The following is a 19525-nucleotide window of genomic DNA, read 5'->3' as shown; positions in this document are numbered from 1 at the left end:
AACAATTCAAAAAAGGAACAAGTGTTATTTGAGTAAGACAAATATTTAAGTTACCATATTAAATCTAATTTAATTCATTATAAATAACTAAGATATTCTAATAATATTACATGATTCATTACACATCGGGATAGTAAGTAGTTTCAAACTTCTTTTTACTTCTCGGGTAAGGACGAAGAACTTTCGGAATATACGGCGGCAAGTGTTCGTTCAGTTTCCTTTTGTATGGATTAACACCAAGCTCAAATGGTCTAACTTTCCTTTCGAAAAATCTAGTATTATGTTCAATTTTGTATATCTTTTCCCATAGATAAGTTTCAGGTAGAAGGAAATGTTTAGGTCTATTGGACACGAGGTGCTTGTACCTGTCTTCTAACCAACACCGTTTCTTATCGTCATCAATGTCAGCAATTACTTTTTCTTCTTTGCCTAAGTATGGCTTCATCTCATGTTCCCTTTCCTCGGGAGAATTTAAGTAAAACTGTACTAACATTTTTAGTACATCTTCATTCAATCCTTTAACTTTTCCATCTTCAATAGTGTCATATAATTTCATAGGTGTTGATCCAAAACAGATATTGTGTTTAGGGTTTTCATCAATTTGTTCATTGTGCATAGTGACAGTGTTCAGCTGGTATGCATAGAAAGACCAAAGTTGTCCATTTGTTATTACTGTTTGGGTGACTAGAGGATATGTGAGGTCATTGAACGTGGTGAAGCCCTGGTAACTGGCCTGGGCCAATAGCCAACCAAAGCTGTTTTTCATGGCCTGGCAATGCAGGGCTTCAAGTTGGTCATTCTCGCCATATGATTCTTTTCGAACTAACAAGTGACCTCTTCCATGGATAGATAATAGTCCAAATTCGTCATAGTCTCCAGGCCAGAAACCTAAAAAAAGCAATATTTTGTGTAAGATCCATTTGCCTGAATGTCCACGATGTTATCTGAGGTACAGTTTCCACTTATGTGAACTTGCATAAAGATTGTTTGTCAAAAAATATGGCACAAGTGGAAGAAATAAACTTAGTGAATAGCAAATACAAAATATAGTACTTATAAAAAGCTACAAATCAGTAAAGTTACTAATGTTATATTGTAACAGCTGAAGTATTTCAAACAGAGTACATTTTACCAGGAATATTAGTGCCATGTCTGTGCTCAGTGAAGTAACCAACAGACTCTGGGACATATGTGAACTTGGGTACTTTGAACTCTGGATTTTCAGCCTCGCTGTAAGGTATTAGAGGTTTCAAAGGTTGATGACTCCTGATTGCTATGAATGGTGTACCTGGAAGTAAAATTTAGGCGGTTGAATGCATTTCTTTGTTATGTCCATTTTATTATGGTTTTAAAAATAAGTTATTTGGTTAGTATTTTCTTACAATGGTGCCTAAAAAAATCAACTTGTAGATTATTTAATTTTAATTAGTTTACATAAATAAATAGGCAACATCACATACGTTGCTCACGTTCCAAGCTAAGTAGCTAAAGCACTTGTGTTATGGAAATTAGCGATACCACAAACATCCAGATTCGAAACAAAATAGAAAAGGTAGTTAGTTTCTACATTGACCCGGCCGGGGATCCAACCCAGGACCTCAGAGAAGGCGACACTATGAAAACCGGTGTGCAAGCCATTCGACCACTGAGGCCATCATTCGTAACATAAATATCTATATATTTTTTTTACATCGTAATTTACATGAAATAGCTCTCAATCATTTGATATAATAAGATGTAGAACTGTGAATTTGGTGTAAATTAGGTATAAACAAAACGAATAATACCTAAGTATTGCACAGGTCTGTCGACTGGCTCATGCAGACGTTCCGGTTCCCTGAGCCACTTGTACTGTTTCCGCCACTTGATCACTCTGGCTGGAACGTCTGTGCCACCAACAAACCAGAAGGCTTCATGACGAGGGTCATAGTCCACCTGGAATATATATATTTTAAAATAAATATATTTTGCATTGGCATACTAATAGTTTGTTTTATAGATCAAAGTGAAAAAACAACAATTTCATGTTTGAAAACATTTGGCAACTTGCACCTAGGTACTCTAATAATAAAGTGGTTATATAATAATATCAACACTATGTTCTAAAACAAGTGAATTGAATATCAACAGTACACATCATGTAATGTGACAGAAAGGCTATTGAATGGAAAATAAGGACAGTTAAGTATTCACAATATATTATTATATGGCGTTGTTTTTAGTTTCTCTGTTAAACTACTGTTCCTGAGAAACGTAGGGAGCGCTTATTAAATTTCGCAAACCGACTTCCCCATACAAAAACTTTTGAAATGCTTGTGTAGACAGCAAACATGCAGTAGATAACTGATAGAATATTAAGCAATGTTCTAAAATCTACTAAAGAAAATTTCAAAATTAAGCAGTCTGCAGCATGAACACAATAATTTTGATAATTCACAAGTTTAAAGTAAATAGAGATTTATCATATTAAATGTATTTTAGCTTTTGTGAAAGAATATGCAGTAAATCTAGGGCATTCGGGATAATCCTTAATTTTAAAAAACTGGATTTTCTCGGATTTTTACTAAATTTTAAAATCCGGATTTTAAAATAGAATCCGTATTTTTTAAACATTTTTATTTGCGCTTCCACAAACAGAATTTTAAATTATCCGCGTCAAAAAAAAGTCATTATTTCCAAACATTAACATTGAATTTTTACATTTCATAAACTTTTTAGTTTTTTTTTTAGTTACGAAGTAATATTTTTGTTAAACTTTTGTACTTGTATTTTTTCTATATTATAGAATTTTCGGATTCATCGGAAATCCGTTTTCAAAATTCGGATTTCAAGTATGATGTCTCCCTCTTCAATAAATCTAAAATACAAAGCAAAGCAACTGCGTCCAGTTGTACATAGCTCAGTGCAAATTAAGTTTTAAATTAAGTATCATAATAATATTGTAATATAACCATAATATGATATGATATTTATAATGTAATAATTGTATATTACATTATAAATATCATACATTTTGATAAAGCAGCAGTATTTATTTACAAACCTGTGCTGAGAGTATATGTGCAACCTTATCAGCCAGGTTGTTAGTTATGATCCTGTTTATCTGTTTTACTATGCATTTTGCTATTGCATTTTCCTTTTGTTCTTCCTCTGTTTTATCCAAGCTTGGTGAAAAGTTTCGGCTGAAAATTTCATTTAACAGTGTTTAGGTTACAACCATAACAATTTAATTTTCAGTATCCTACTAGAAAATGTAATCCATATTTCTACCATGAGTTTATGGTGTTCTTAGTACAGTGAAACCTCGCATCGCGCGACCCCGCATTGCGCGATTTTCAAAATTCGCGCTAATTTACCCCATTCGGCTAATTTGAACCCATAGCTTTCAGTTACTAAAAGTGCATTGTCAGAGGTAGTTCTTTCTTGGTAGGTCCTTTAATTTGTAATCACATTGGTACTGTCTGTTATCCAGTTATGCCAAATTAGAGACCCAAGAGCGCCCAAAAAGCTATACCACCGGGTGGGCCACACAAAAAAGTACAACCCCATTCTATGCAAATTTCGCTTAACGCGATTTTGTCCAGAAAGCATCCCTCGCGTAAAGCACGGTATTACTGTAATTGGACATAGTTATGCAAACTAGAACCAACCCACAAAATGTCACTATCGAGGTAATTAGATTTTTGTGAAAACAGTGTGAAGAAATAAATAGATAAATTATTTGAGAGAAACGTGAGTTATGTGTATCACGCAAAATAGGCGCCTCGACGTCGAGTTGTGGAAACCAGCCCATTGCACCAATACCAATAATATGTGTATCATTGAGAATGATATAGGGAAACTATTATATATATAGCAATAAACAGAAAACATTATGTATCTTTTTATTTAGTTAATGAGAACCATGTTCTAGTTTTCGTAATGAAAATGCTAAAGATCTACTGTACTTCAGTACATGTAACATTTAGCATATTTAAAAAAATACATTATATGAATTTAAGTAGGATGGTTCTTTTTAGCTATTAAAAAGTTACTTATTTAGGGTTGGTACTCTAAAGGACTTTTATTTTCTCCGTTTTGGCTTGGTATATTGCCAGGATCTTTTGTGAGCGGGTAAAGGACATGTCTGGTGGTCTACCTAAATACATAACTCAATTTCACTTGAGGTGTGGGTTGGTTCTTGTTTGCATAACTATGTCCAATTGTTTCTGAATACGAAATTATGTCTCACGATTTTTAACCCCAGGTGCATATAAAGGACTTACAGGGGCCTGTAGCACTCTTACTACCACAAGCGTCCTATGGACCCATGGTGCCCCACAGCACAAAAATTGTGTTTGGAACATTATTTTTGTTAATTTTAGATGTTGGTAAGCTTGTAAAATTAATTGTAGCAAAAAATAAAGTACTAATGAGATTTTTTTCTTGTCTTGGGTAAAGGTTGTTGTTCAATTCGTCATATAAAATTATTGAATATTTTACAGTTACTAGCAACTTGTATATTGCATACTCCTAGTAGGAATGGTGCCTTTAAATTGCACTTTACAACAAAATAAGACATAAAATACTTGAACACAAAGATGGTCAAGCGTAAAATAGGCACCCAGTCATAGAGTTGCAAACACCAGCCTGTTACATACTATACTTGTACAAAAAAAATATTTCTTTAGTAGTTCACTAGGGGCAATATACAATTTACCACACAAAACTGTCAATTATTTTGTAGTCTCCAATTAATATCTACAGCTGAGCTCATGGCAAAGGTTTAAGATGTCACATAATACTCAAGACTCCTTTGCTACACGATAAGACTGAAAAGTAAATAAAAAAGCAAAAGTATATGCTTACTCAATCTTTTCATATTCAATAACAATAGCATCTTCAACAAATGACTTTACATCCTTCACGGTCAAGTCTGCAGCTGCCGCCGTCTCCAAATATGGATCAGGCAGCTTATTTATCAGCTTAAAATGAGTCCGCGTGTAACCCTGAACTAGTGGCATAGCGTTATACGGCACCTTGTCATCCTTGAATATCACACTACGGAAACCATAATACCGAGGCATGTTCAAACCTATCTGCTTCTCTTCTACAGTATTTAATTTCCTTATCTTCTCGTGAATAGCCTGCTGCTCCCGTAACTTCCTAGCTTTTAAAGACATATCCACTATCGGAGGATACTCCGGCATTTCAGTGTATTCGTCTTGGTTAAACGCAACTTGAGACGATTGTCTTGCTGTAAATTGTTTGAGCTTCGGAAACGACCTATGACCTCTCAATAAATGCATTTTTGTTTGTTTTTACTGTTCAAATTATACAGAATTGAGGTTATTCCATTTTTAAGGACCACAATTTTTTTTAAAGATATGGGATCACAGAACACTACTCACAATATGGGACTCGGAAAAGTATCGATATTTTTTGGTATCGATACTTTCCCTCCAATACCGATATTTTTCAGGTATTAATACTTTTTGACAAGTATCGTATCGTTTCAAATAATTCCTGCTTAGGACACCTCATATCATAACGCAAGCTATCTAGCGATTTTTTTAAGGGTAATCTTTATCACAAATTACTTGGCTATAATATTGTATGCCACCATTTGCCTCTTTCAAAGTTCTTCAGAACGTTTGTTCTCAAAAGCAGGCAATATTGAATCAAAACGAGAAACAGACCGTCACTAAATAAATTTTTTTATCTTATTTTTTTTATATTATTCTGCTTCCCCAACACCTGCCTTTGCATTTACCCAATGAAAGGCTAAATGCGAAGGCAAAGCCAATAATATTAACAAAAAAAAAATGAAATGGATGGGGACACGGTATCGAATCAAAAGTATCGATACTATACTCATGAGTAGTATCGCACAAAAGTATCGTACTCATAAAAGTATCTTGAGGTATTGTTACTTTGTCCTGCAGATTTTCTCTACATAAAAGCAGAATAAAACACAAGAATTTGTCTCTTTTTTATTAATTTTTGATTTTTAATTGAAACAAACAGAAAAACAATTTGATAAATTCAATCAAGTTCTTTGAGTGCGTTTGAAAGCCTTTGAGTGTCTTGAGTACCCTTGAGTGTCTTCGAGTGCCCTTTAGTGCCCGCGAGTGTCCTGAATGCCTTTGAGTCTTTTAGTGCCCGTGAGTGCCTTTGAGTTCTCGCGAGTACCTTTGAATACCTTTGAATACGTTGAAATGTCTTGAGTGCCTTTGGTATCTTTAAGTGCCAGCGACTGCCTTTGAGTGTCTTGAGTGCTTTTGAGTGCGTTTGAGTGCCCGCGAGTGCCATCCACTCAATAGCACTCAAAGGCACTCGCTGGCACACTCAATGACACTCAAAAGCACTCAAAGGCACTCGATGGTACTCAAAGGCGATGAAATGCATTCAAAGGCTCTTGCTGGCACTCAAAGGTACTCAATGGCACTCAAAGGCACTCGCTGGCGCTCAATGGCACTCAAAACCACTCGAAGGCACTGTCGGGCACTCATAAACACTTAAAGGCACTCGCGGGCACTCATAGACACTCGCTGGCACTTAAAAGCAGTCAAAAGCACTCAAAAGCACTCGCGAACACTCAAAGGCACTCGCTGGCACCCAAAGGCACTCGCGGCCACTCAAAGGCACTTACGGGCATTCAAAGGCACTCGCTGACACTCAAAGACATTCGCAGGCACTCTAGGCACTCGCGGGCACTCGCAGGTATCTAACTTAAGTAAAGACTTGAAAACATTTCCACCATATCTGGTGGAGTCGCAGCCTTACAATCTGAACAGATTGTTACATTACAGGCGAATGCTCCCGGTGAAGGAGGCTACTAAATGTTACAAGTGTTGTAGTGTGAGTATGTTGCAATTGGTTTACATTCCTACCACAATTAGTGAGATGTTATAGACTCGAAAAACGTAGATACTAAAACAGTATTGTTACATAAAACAATAGCAAAATGAGAAGTTATTGTACGTAATTATTTCATAAAAAGGGAATTAAAATGAATTTTATTATAAAAAACAATGAAAATGAATATCCATGTTTTGGGATAAATACTCAGTAAAAACGGATATTTATTGGATATTTATCGGGTTAAAACTCATCTTTACCCGCGCTGAGCCGAATATTTCTTCATATAATGTATAAAAATTTAACAGCTGTAATAATAATATAATGTTTATTCTTTATTTATACCATGTTTATTTACATCTCATAATTCCTCGCCTGATTACTTTTTCACTTTTTCTCCAACTTTCGAATCCCGTTTCCAAATTACATTCCATAATATTACGAAAGTTTCCCCGTTTTAAAAACAAGTTAGTCAAAACACTTTGAAAGTGGCTAAAACGCTTACCGCGAAGAGCCAAATGAAATAAGAAAAAAAAATGTACATACTCGTGGAGAGAGAGAGAGGGGGAGAAATATTACCGTTCGGATACACACACTATCAAAATTTTTTGGTTTCGTTTTCTTGATCATGTTCATGATACATACAAGTTTTTGAACGCAAGAAAAGCTGATGCAACTTTTTGACAGCCATCTGCCAAATTGTCTTTGAAAGTGGTGAAACATAACCCAATTCTTCAATTTCTCGTGCACATTAGTTACTAATTACACAGTAAATCATGGATGACGACATGGTATTTGATCCTTCGTTAAAAAAGAAGAAGAAGAAGAAGACTGGCTTCGATATGGAGGCCGCATTGGCTGAGCAAGGCGAAAGCACGAGCGTGGAGGTGCCCGCTGAGACGGGTGACGTCGATGTCCCGGAGGACGACACTCTCGATCTAGACAATTTTGGCAAGAAGAAGAAAAAGAAAAAGAAGCCAGTGTTCAACCTAGACGATATGGACAGTGCTCTGCCGGAGGCTCGCGAGGACAGGCCTCCGGCAGAGGAGCCCGAGACGAAGGAGGAGGAGGAGGAGGTAGTTGATGATCTGGACCTTGACATAGACTTCTCCAAAACTAAAAAGAAGAAGAAGAAGAAAAATGTAGACGAGTTCATTCTAGAGGATGAAGCTAACCTTGCGGACCAAGAGAATATAGACGACACGCACGGCGATTGGCACGACAGTGAGCGCGATTATACATACGATGAACTGCTCGATCGTGTCTTCGAGATCATGCGTGAGAAGAATCCCAACATGGTTTCTGGTAAAAAGCAAAAGTTTATCATGAGGCCCCCACAGGTTGTCAGGATTGGAACGAAGAAGACCTCTTTTGCAAACTTTACAGAAATTTGCAAAACACTTCACAGACAACCAAAACATTTACTTGACTTCTTATTAGCAGAGTTGGGTACAAGTGGGTCTGTGGACGGAAACAGCCAGCTCATCATCAAGGGTCGTTTTCAGCAGAAGCAAATAGAGAATGTCTTGCGTCGGTATATTAAGGAATATGTAACATGTCATACTTGTCGCTCTCCAGACACTATCCTGCAAAAAGACACAAGATTGTTCTTCCTACAGTGTGAGACATGTGGATCGCGTTGCTCAGTAGCGAGTATTAAATCAGGTTTCCAGGCTGTCACAGGCAAGCGTGCTGCTATCCGTGCAAAGACTGCATAGAATGTTAGTGCTTAGTGATAAACAATTTTACAGTCAAGGTTCTGGGGTACATGCAGTTATAGTCCCTGCTATACGGTTATTGTCACCTGCAATGAATTGGGTGCTGGTTGTAAATGTATGTAGTATTATTTTGTTGTGCAATTTTGATGTCCCAAAGAATGAATGTTGTCTGAGAGATTGTGTAAATAGTCATGAACTAGTTTATGTTCAACATCATTAATTTCAACCAAGTATAGTTAGAAAAAATTGAACTTTTTTATCTTTCATATGACATTCATTCTTACAATTTCATTTAACTTGTGAGGTATTAAAACATTGTAATATAATATTTTGTATTGCGTCGTGAGTATTTCTATTGTTTTACATAAATTGCATCTTGTTTACATTCAGAAACACTGAATTACAGAACTGGGTGTGACCATTTAAAAATTGTGAAGGCCCAGTTTGTACACAAAATTACTTACAGTGTGACCTCATTGATAATGTGCTCAAATGCTAAAGGTTCTGGATGTACCCCAACTCTAATTCATATATTTATGTATAGCCAACTCCTGTATTATTCTCATTGATACACAATGTTTTATAAATGGATCTTTTATTTAAGCTAGTCTCCTTCAACTTATTTACATTTAGGTGGCGACTACATATCAATATTTGTGTTTTACAGATAACAAAGACATTTTCGTCATATTATCAGTTATCTATTATAAATGAGATAATGAACAAAAACACACTATTAACAAACCCTGAAACCCAGATCATAAAATTCTTTATTTTTGTATAATAAAATAACAATAGTCAAAGTATTAACATTACAAAAAGATAAAAATATAGTGTTAGAAATATAACCATTACAAAATGCATGTAAATTCAATTAGTAATGCTTATAAAATAGTTCATTCTCTAATATTAGGGTAGCGTTTAGTTTTTTTTAACAATTTGAGGTTCATAATCAAACTTACAAGCCTTACTTAGACTCTCAGCATACAAATCAAGACGTTGGGTCATAACAAAGCCCCATTTATCTTTAATCTGGCGACATAAGTTTAAATCTATAGTTGCCATGAGCAGGCCATCTTTTACCCTTGACAATCCAGGAGTCCTCGTGCCATCAGGACCACTAGCATAACTGGAGCCATAGAAATGACCAAAGTCTTTATGGGCAGGCTTTCCATCTCCAGATGTAAATTCATTAGGGAATTCCTCAGTCCCTAATCTATTTATGGCAAAGGTGAAGTAGTTATTAGCAACAGCTGCGTTTCTTGCTTCAATTGCCCAGAGATGCTCACTCAAGCCAGCTGCAGTAGCTGAAGGATTGAAGACTATCTCGGCTCCATTGATTCCAAACATCAGCCAGTTCAGAGGATGGTGACGACCGTAACAAATGTTGACAGCTATCTTACCAAACTTAGTATCAAATACTGGATGGCCAGTATTGCCTTCGAAATAATATGTAGATTCATTGAAGTCTCCAACCCTAGGAATATGGTTTTTCCTATGCGTACCAATAACTTTGCCAGTTTCGTTTATAATCACTGCTGTGTTCCAGATTGAGTCACCATGCATATCATCTCTTTCAAGAATGGGTGATACTATGACCATGCCATGTTTTGCTGCAAGTTCTTTAAGGAATACAATGCTGGGTCCATTCACAGTAGACTCGGCAAATTCACACCATGGATGTTTTTCTCTGGTACAGAAGGCAAAGGGCATGCTCCATGCTTCTTGCAGACAAAGTATATTAACACTTTCATTCGCTGCTACCTCAATGAACTTTCGAATTTTGTCGAAAATAGCCTGTCTCTGTTCTAATATAGGCTTATCAGTTGGGGCCACAATAGAATGCTGTATAACTCCAATTTTCACCACTCTAGGAGTTCTGGTTTCCTCTTTCCTTGCTGGGAAGTTATATGCAGCAATGTCGAAGTTATTTTCCGTAGCGAATTCTTCACTACTCGTCTTTATAGGGATCTCCAAGTGTTTGGGCCTTCCATAGTGGATCCTGTTGTATTCTTTCAAATCTTCATCTGATAGATTAGCGGTGATAATTTTGTCTAAACTTTCGGTTTCATTCGAAGATGCCATTCTGAGTTGTTGTTTAATAGATAAGAAACAATTCAAATAATTAAAATAACCTTTTCGTAACCACCTCGCTGTTAAAATCAGAAACTTATCACATTTTTAAGATAATTTCTTGATATTTATGGGTGTTAAAACGTGTGAACGAGAGAGAACATATAAATGAAACAAATAGCATTAGAAATGGATGTGTGTGATGAACGTTTTATAGTATAGTATATGTGGTTTAGTTAATACGGTAATATGTATGTAGGTAACCAAACACAAGCAACAATTAAGTATATATCTTTTTGCAGTTTGTATACATGCATGAATTTCTCTGTTATTTGTTGAAAGCGGTGTTATAATAATTTATTGTAATGATGCATTGACCATGTAATGATGCTATGTAATTATGTAATAAATAATTATATTACATTTTTACAATGAATAACTTTTTGGTTCATCTCTTAATTTTTTTATATTAAGCCACAGTCTGTGTATCTGAACAACGAAGAATTTTGACAGCTGTATGGTTCAGTTTGTGATTTTGTCCGTTCTTATTTCTTCTTTTCGCCTTGTTAATTTCGATTTCGAGCAGTGTTTTTATACGTAATTGCATTTCTATTAAGAATACAGATAAATAATTTTGTATCACAATGAACAATACTTTACCAGCTCAGCCCATTGGGATCCAAAGCACAGCTGGTGCAGTGCCTGTTCGAAATGAAAAAGGTATGATGCACTTCGATAAATTATTTAGTACCGATCTGTACCATTACTTCTCTTGCGATAAACTCATGAAACTGTACTTTGAAGTCATGGCAAGTTGGATGTCAAAAATAGTTAATCCTAAAAATCTATGAAATGTCTGTTCTATTTTATTGAAACTTCTATGATGAACTGGAACGATCAATTAATTGCTTTGTACTGACCACATATTTTATTCCAACCAAATACTATGCAAAGAATCATTCGAACCTACGCAAAAACCTTCAATAACTGCCTATTTGTCTTAATAACTGCAAAAATCTCTTGCAATCAGTCATTTTGTATCAACATGGCACTGAGTCTTCCAACACAAATACTTGATAGGTTATTCCACAAAGACATATTGCCTTTTCACATTTTCTTATAGGTTTTAGTAAAACAAATAAGTGGCTGAACAACAACTTAAGCTATGGTGAAAAAAAGAGTTGTTAATTTGACAAGCAATCTCAAGAACAGGTCTCCAACCACTCGTAGGGCTATGATGTGTAGATGATGGTTTTGTATCAATATAAAAATCTAATCGCACAATCTTATGACATCAATATGAAGTAATTAATACATCAATATGAAGTAAATTGGAATGTTTTCTTTGTATAATTAAAAATAAGCTATTTAATTAATAACTATTGTAAATATAGTGAAAAAATAGGGTGGTTTGCATCAATGTTAGACATAACTGGTTGAATACTGTACCACCTCAGTCAACCGTAACCATGGGACCTGTAAAGGGCCCGAAATGTCGGTTTGTTTGAATAAACAAATATACGCGATTTAAATCCGGAAAAATAGTTTCATTTCCTATATATGTAGTATAGTTTATATATTATATAGACAATTTAGTTTTTTTTTTGAAAAGCGTCAACATCCCCCAATTATTTCCGAAGCCCATACTGCCACCCTACGAGTCTTCAGCGCCCACTGGGGGGCCGTAGGGACCACTTTGGGAAACTATGGTTTAGTCTGGGTAAAACTTCTCCAAGCTGAAATTCATAAGAAGATGATTAATATTATCTTAGAGGGAGAGGGCCTGGTGATTAGTCATACCGGGGTTATAACCCTTTATAATTAAATCTCTTTCAGTGTCCCAAATTGTTACAATTATAGTAACAAAACTGTATTTTAGTCATAAGTAAGCCTTGTGAGAGTAACTTATCATTCATTCAAATATTGCTGCACACTTTATTTTGTTTTTCAGGCGAAATTTCTATGCAAAAAGTGAAAGTCCAAAGGTACATATCAGGAAAAAAGCCAGACTATGCCCAAGGGGTGTCATCATCAGAAGATTCTGATATCGAAGACTTTATAGAGCAGCAGCGACCTGAGCGGAGGCAGACACTGCCAGTGGTTATCAGTAGGAAGGAGGAGGAGCACAGTGATTCTGAGAAAGAGGTAAGCTGTGTTTATTAGCAATATATGCACTAGTGTGAGTGTCACATCCTTGTATGCGCATATACTCACTACCAGTAATACATTTTCTGAATTTTCTGATTACAAAATTTCTATGTAAAAATAATAAATTTAATAAGTCTGACAATTGGGGTCAGAGAGTGACAACTGCAACAGGGGTGACAAAATGCTATGTTGTAGCAAGTTTACATAGCACGCAAAGCAATGTATGAACTAATAAGACAACTTACAACAGTAAGCACTCAAGTTGAGAGCAAAAACCTTTACTGTAACTACTCTGTAACTCCATTGTTGACCTCCATGAAGTCTTTATTATGAAATATAATATCCCCAGGTGGATGACCCGCGTTTGCGGCGTCTCCGTCAAGCAGTGCACTCGCCTCGCCGACGCGAAGAGCATGAGCCAGAAATCATTGACGCTGAACCTGAACCAGAGTCAGAATCCAGCGCGCATGAAGCAAGGGACAGCTCTGAGAGTGAAGATGATTTGGATGAAGAGGAAATCGAGAGAAGACGACAGGCACTTAAAGCCAAACTTGCAGCTAGGTAATGTTTTAAACTTTGTGGACTAACATGTAAAACAGAACATAAGTCTTGCTTAACAGAACACTATTTTTCAATTCACTTTGTATTTATTATTATATTTCTGGCTTTATCACTGTCACCTGTAATTTAACTATTTGAATCATCAGTAATTACAATTCAGAACCAAGACCAACAAAATTTGTGGTCTGTAGGATTTTCTTAATTTCAGTTATCTTTACCTCCTCTGCCTGGTGCATAATTTCCCTAAAAGCGAGTTTTGTTTACCCATTAGAGAACAATATTGGCTTAGGAGGTGCAGAAGCATTCTCTCTCTCTGCTCTCACTTAACTTGAACTTTGATATATGTTTATTTAAATCACAATATCTCAGAGAGCCTAAGGTACATTTTTAGGTTAGCCCCTTGCTAGAGTCTACCGTGTCAACAGCTTTAGGCATTAATCAGGGTCTTTGAGTGTTAGAGACTGGCTTGTAGGAGGAATTGTGGATAAGCTTAAAGTGCTAAATTTCCGTTTTTACTTTACTCAAACTTAGTACAAGTGCAGTTAGTGCCAACAAGTATTGTCGGTATTATTTTTAATATCTTATGATGTAAGATGTTGTTTCTGCTATAGGTAAAACTAGCTTGACAAGTGGCTATGAAAGCCCATCATCATTCACAGCAAATAAATAATTATAGATAAATTTACAGAGAGGCTGAGAAAGAAGCCCTAGGCCATGATGATGATGAGGAAATGTTGGATGGGGACAAAGAGGATAGTGGCTCATCAGATACAGAGTACACTGACAGTGAAGAGGACACAGGTAACATTCAGCTATTGTTGTAACTTACACATACCAGTAACATTGCACCTTAATTATGATCTTGTTCTCCGTTTACAGTTATGGTAATAACAGACTCGAAGTGTAATTTAATAAACAAAGGAAAATAATTGAATAAAAATAATAAATGTTTAGGTCCCCGAGTGAAGCCTGTATTCGTACGCGCATCGGAACGTATGACTGTCGCTGAACGAGAGCGGAAGCTGAAACAACAGAAGCGCGAAGAGGCAGACGCTAGGAAGGAGAAGGAGGAACGGAGGCGTGAAGCGTTAAAGCTCGTTGAGGAGACCATAAGAGCTGAACAAAGGGCCACACAGGTACTTTACATAATATATCCGTGAAACATTTAGGCACCAACTGAAAGACCTGTTCTTGGAAAACCCTTTATACTTCGTAAATAAATTTAGGGAACTTAAAATGTAACATGTACACAAATTTATTTTCTATTTTATTTAATAATATCGCATTTTTATCGCACTTTCACTACTTTTGTACTATTTCCTCTAATTTGAATACAGAATTTAATGATGCCAGTATTATTATGAAAGAATTGTTAATTTCATAATATTATTGTATAGTTTTCACTTTACGATTTTCATTATTGTTTGTGATCCCAATATCACTTCTTATACTTTGACATGTAGTGCAATTTATACTGTAGTATTATATTTGAGAAATAAATGAATCTGAATCTAAGAGGGAAAAATGAAGGCATTACACTGGAGGCCACAGATAATAATAAATTTATTCTGACATTCTGCAGATAAAAGTACCAATAATTAATAATATTCCTTTGACCTGACAGGACTTTTCTTTGTATTAATAATTTTAAAACAATATGTTAGTAAAAATCATAATATGTATTACAATTAGTTGAATAATTATAACGCGTCATCTTTTGTCAACCCCTGGTAGCTGTAAATGTACCTGATTGAGTGAAGAAAAAACTTCATAGATTTCACATAGGTGGCGCTACGCCAAAAAAGCCGTTAAAATCACAAACAAAAAAAATCATAAGGTTCAGTTGGTAGGACGAATGGTTCTTTTTTCTTAGAGGATGGAAAAACAATTATTTTCCATCGAGTATATAACCAGAAATAGAGACGAAATGTCATTTAATTTGTTTGAAAACTATTCTGCCATATCATTACTGTGACAACTGCGCTCCGATTGGCCAGCCCGGATTCAAAACAATTGACGGGTGTCGTCACTTCAAATCGACCAGTTAACTTGAGTTTTGCTATAATGGACGAAAATTGCAAAATTATATATTTAATTACCAATGAAATTTGATTCACTTTTTTGTAATTAGATGTTTTGCTGTTTTTTCCCACACCACCAAATGAAACAGCACACCATTGTTGGAGATATTATCTTTATTACAATAAATACAGAATATTTTTGGAATATATGGAGACGTACACAGTTGTTGGCGCTTCCTATATTTCAGTGCAAACGTGAGTTAATGTTTATAAGTGATACCAGGAATATATGGCCATTATTTCGTCTCTATTTCTGGTTATATACTCGATGTTCTTTTCTTTTTACTTGATGTCTAGTATACTGTTTATATAGATTCTTCGTATTGTATAAAGAGTGATGCAGGAGATGGCAAAGCTTTCTATTTATAGGAAAATAAACTATATTTCCGGATTTAAATCGCGTATATTTGTTTTTTCAAATAAACCGGCGTTTCGAGCCCTTTACAGGTCCCATGCTCACGGATTGTCACGGTTGACTGAGGTGGTACAGTCATCAACCAGTTACGTCGTCGTTTTGTTTGAAATATATGCGCGATTTAAATCCGGAAAGATAGTTTCATTGCCTATGTGTAACAATCGCGGAAACCCAAGAAATTTCTATTTATTTTAAATTTATTTTCAAGGGTAATTTAAGAATGGGTAAAAGCCAGTTTGTGAATATGAAGGCTATGTGATATGAAATCAGCCTGAAAAATGTGTATATACAATCCATTTCCTGCATTTCAGTGCAACTTTGTGCTTTAAGTTGTGAGAAAGTAAAGCGACGATATACCTTTATTGACTTGATTGATGAAACATTGTGATATTCGCAGGGCGAACAAAAAGACGGCAACATAGAAGACGTGTGTACAGATGATGAAAATGATGAGCTCGAGTATGAAGCGTGGAAGCTGCGCGAGATGAAGAGAGTCAAACGTGACAAGGAGGAACGAGAAGCGTATGTATCGCATTTTCATTATTATATTTTCGCTTTTACCACCATTTCAATAGCTAAAATTGAAAAGGTAAAACCATTGTATGCTAACTAATGTAGACCAAATAAAATCTTGTAGACCTCACTTTGTTAAGTGTCAAATACTGACCCTAGCCCGTTACACCAAGTACCAAGTAGTACTGACCCTTGCTTCTCTCTATGTTCTCGAGTCATATGAATTTGTTAGGAAGCACCCACATTTTTATTCAAGTCTAACGAATGATAAACGAAATAACAGAAACTTAAAGAAACCTCGAGTACCTTTCTCCGAAATGAACTTAGATACATCTGGCCCGTACACCATGTTAATTAGAATTTATAATCAATTAACCAGTTATATTAAAAACCTGCAAAGACTCACACAATTCAATAAACAACTAAAGGCATTTCTTGTCAATAAATGTTATTATGACTGTGACGGTGTAACTCGGCCCCCCGGGTATTGTGGCGGTGTGACCACCTTGCATCGTCATTCCACCTTTTTATTTAAATATCTTATTTTATTCTCACACTCGTATTTAAATTCAAATATTTAATTGTTCCATTCTTTGCCTCACTCTGATTTTGTTTAGTTCCATCGTCACACCGTCCCGATCGCGGTAGCGAACTCATCAATTTTTATCTTTTTGGACCTTTTACACCGTTTACATTTTTAAGATCGTAATATTATTATTAAACCTGAATAAATACCTATAAAACTGGATTTTCAACTTTTGAACTACTAAACTTACTAAGTAAGATGTATGGAGACTGCGGAGGCTACTACTACATTCCATCCAACAAGACACAACGCCACCAGCAGCATCAGCACGTTTACATGACTAAAATGTTTTTTTTGATGATTATATGAAAACAAATAACAATAATAATACAAATAAAAATACTTTGACATCTCATTAATAATTATTTATAATGAATGTATTGCGTAAAGTATGTTTTCCATTACTAATTAAGAATAATGCAATCTAATAATGTGATATAATAATTTAATCTGGTTGGGTTTAATTTGGGCTGGTAGCTGTAAAGGTGCCTAACTGGATGACGGAATACTTCCATAGATTTCTCATAGATGGCGCTACGGCTAAAAAGTCGATAAAAGCCCGATATAAAGATCTGACAAACAAGTACATAGAAAAATTCGTAAGGTCCGCTGGTTCGTTCTGTGGTTTACTTGGCACAGCGTCTGACACGGTTTGTTAGAAGACGTCGGTTCGAATCCGGCCGGATCGAAGTGTTCGATCGTTATATTAATAATTATAATAAAACTAGTGGAGTAATTTCACAAAAAATAATTGAATATCATGGTGATAAACATCCTGACTGAATATTAAATTATTATATTGAATGCAACCATACAACTATTTCTCCCGGCCCGGGAATCGAACCTGGGCCCTCTACGCGGCAGTCCGACGTGCTAACCGTTCGATCACAGAGGCAGTTAAATATTATATTAAATGTAATTATTGAATATAACCAAATAGTATGACTTAGAATTTAGCCCTTTGCTGTCGCGGGGCCCGTGCTAGGCGTCACAAGTGTACCTCTAATGAACGTAATGTGTTTCGCCCACAACGCCAGCGCGGAGAAGGAGCTGGTGGCGATGGAGCGCCTGCGCAACATGAGCGAGGAGGAGCGGCGCGCCGAGCTGCGCCTGCGCCCCAAGGTGCTCACCAACAAGCCCGTCAAGGGCAAGTACAAGTTCCTGCAGAAGTACTACCACAGGTAAAGCAGCTGTAATGCTAAAGACTTGCTTTTCACATCATTAATATAGTATCATCTCAAGAGTTCGTCCAAGGAAGTACTGCCACCGTACCACCACCATACAGTATTTCTGCCGCCAAGCAGTAAAGTGAGCATTATTGCGTTCCGGAAGGGTGCTGGTGTAATTACAGGCACTTGTCAACTTATGCCTTTGCGATTTATGGCTCTGAGTAACACTGCAACTGCTTTGGACAGGCATGTCGCTTACTACATATCAAAATTTAAATGATTTAAAAATTATTCTTGAATTGAAATACTCATGTTATTACTACATATTTGCAGTAGATATTACATTTTACTTCTAAAGTAATAGTGTTATTATATTGTGACATTCCAGAGGTGCATTCTACTTGGACAAGGAGGAGGAAGTTTTCAAGCAGGACTTCTCTGGACCCACATTGGACGATCACTTCGACAAGACTGTGCTGCCTAAGGTAAGCAATTCCAAGAGCTTCCACCGCGAAAGTCCTGGTTTGAAGACAGCACACTTCCTAGAAATACATTGGCCTTGGCATTTAGACTTCATGCTTGCAGAGATGCTTAAAAAGAGCGGAATCTAAGCTATGTCAGTTTTGTAACCAACTCGAAGATATGCTACATTTAATGGAATGTGACAATTATGCAGTTATAAGAAGCCAATTTAAATTAGGGGATATGTGACAGGTTAGCGGGTTAAATGTTGTGCTGGATAACCCGTTGGCTAGTGCTAAAACTCTGTACTCATATGCGAGGTCTTCCCTACTACTTGATTGACAATGCAAGGCTGACATTGACACCAAAGTGTTACAAACCTTGTTAAAAACAAAATTAAAAAAAGGTAAACATTGATTCCTGCTTGCAGTTATACCACCCTTATATCAAATGTTAAATGTCGTGATGTGCTTATGGCCGTGATATATGGTGTAAAGTAATAAATGAACATGTTTTTCACCTCACTGGCTCGGAAAGACTTTCTTTATCGTTAGAAATCTGCACACAGAAGCGTTTTTTCAATGTGGAAAAGGTTCTTGAAATTTGAACTTGACGATGGACTGTGGTGCACCTAATTTTTTTTTTTACATGAAAAAAAAACTAATTTTGATGAATATTTTTCTTTCATCTGCCATTTTCCTCCCTAAGTGAGGTGAAAAGTTGTGTGTTTCATTCGGCAGCAAGTTGTTTTGCGTCTCGTGACTCGCAACCCTCGCTACGCTCAGGATTCTATTTAAGAAATACTCGCTTCGCTCGTGATTCAATCTTGGACTCCTTCGCTTGCTCAGGTTCAATACAAGCATTCTCGTTAAACAACAACTTTGCAGCCTTGCATAACAAATTACTATTATATGTTAAATACAACCCCCGACTTCTGCGCTCTTCTTCAACTCTCCAAC

At 36.2% G+C, this 19525-nt stretch overlaps 4 protein-coding genes across 4 annotated transcripts in view; 2 read left to right on the top strand and 2 right to left on the bottom strand.

Annotated features, from left to right (window-relative positions):
• Positions 1–73: 73 nt before the first annotated feature.
• LOC113234781 (28S ribosomal protein S30, mitochondrial) lies at positions 74–5305 on the bottom strand. Its single transcript, XM_026470262.1, has 5 exons — positions 4849–5305; positions 3044–3182; positions 1788–1935; positions 1133–1288; positions 74–888 (listed from the first exon to the last, which is right to left on the bottom strand). Exons 1-5 carry the CDS (start codon positions 5286–5288, stop codon positions 119–121), a joined length of 1653 nt encoding a protein of 550 aa, XP_026326047.1. The 5' UTR covers positions 5289–5305; the 3' UTR covers positions 74–118.
• Positions 5306–7616: 2311 nt separating this feature from the next.
• On the top strand, positions 7617–9121 carry LOC113234631 (eukaryotic translation initiation factor 2 subunit 2). Its single transcript, XM_026469993.1, has one exon. The coding sequence runs from the start codon at positions 7617–7619 to the stop codon at positions 8556–8558; it is 942 nt and encodes a 313-aa protein (XP_026325778.1). The 3' UTR covers positions 8559–9121.
• Positions 9122–9324: 203 nt separating this feature from the next.
• Positions 9325–10777, bottom strand: LOC113234630 (beta-ureidopropionase-like). The gene has a single exon (XM_026469992.1). It carries the CDS (start codon positions 10641–10643, stop codon positions 9480–9482), a length of 1164 nt encoding a protein of 387 aa, XP_026325777.1. The 5' UTR covers positions 10644–10777; the 3' UTR covers positions 9325–9479.
• Positions 10778–11204: 427 nt separating this feature from the next.
• The window catches only part of LOC113234669 (microfibrillar-associated protein 1), a 9288-nt gene continuing 967 nt past the window's right edge, over positions 11205–19525 (top strand). Inside the window, exons 1-8 of the mRNA XM_026470092.1 lie at positions 11205–11351; positions 12583–12776; positions 13129–13340; positions 14029–14141; positions 14295–14476; positions 16234–16358; positions 17973–18116; positions 18493–18589. Coding sequence (XP_026325877.1) covers positions 11276–11351; positions 12583–12776; positions 13129–13340; positions 14029–14141; positions 14295–14476; positions 16234–16358; positions 17973–18116; positions 18493–18589 — 1143 coding nt within the window. The 5' untranslated portion in view covers positions 11205–11275. The remainder of the gene's footprint in view (positions 11352–12582; positions 12777–13128; positions 13341–14028; positions 14142–14294; positions 14477–16233; positions 16359–17972; positions 18117–18492; positions 18590–19525) is intronic.

This window comes from Hyposmocoma kahamanoa, unplaced genomic scaffold (assembly GCF_003589595.1).
Source record: "Hyposmocoma kahamanoa isolate Upper Pololo Valley unplaced genomic scaffold, ASM358959v1 86, whole genome shotgun sequence".
In the NCBI taxonomy this organism is placed as follows: Eukaryota; Metazoa; Arthropoda; class Insecta; order Lepidoptera; family Cosmopterigidae; genus Hyposmocoma; species Hyposmocoma kahamanoa.
The sequence above is the reverse complement of the archived record's forward strand: the minus strand, read 5'-3'. Positions and strand labels throughout refer to the sequence as shown.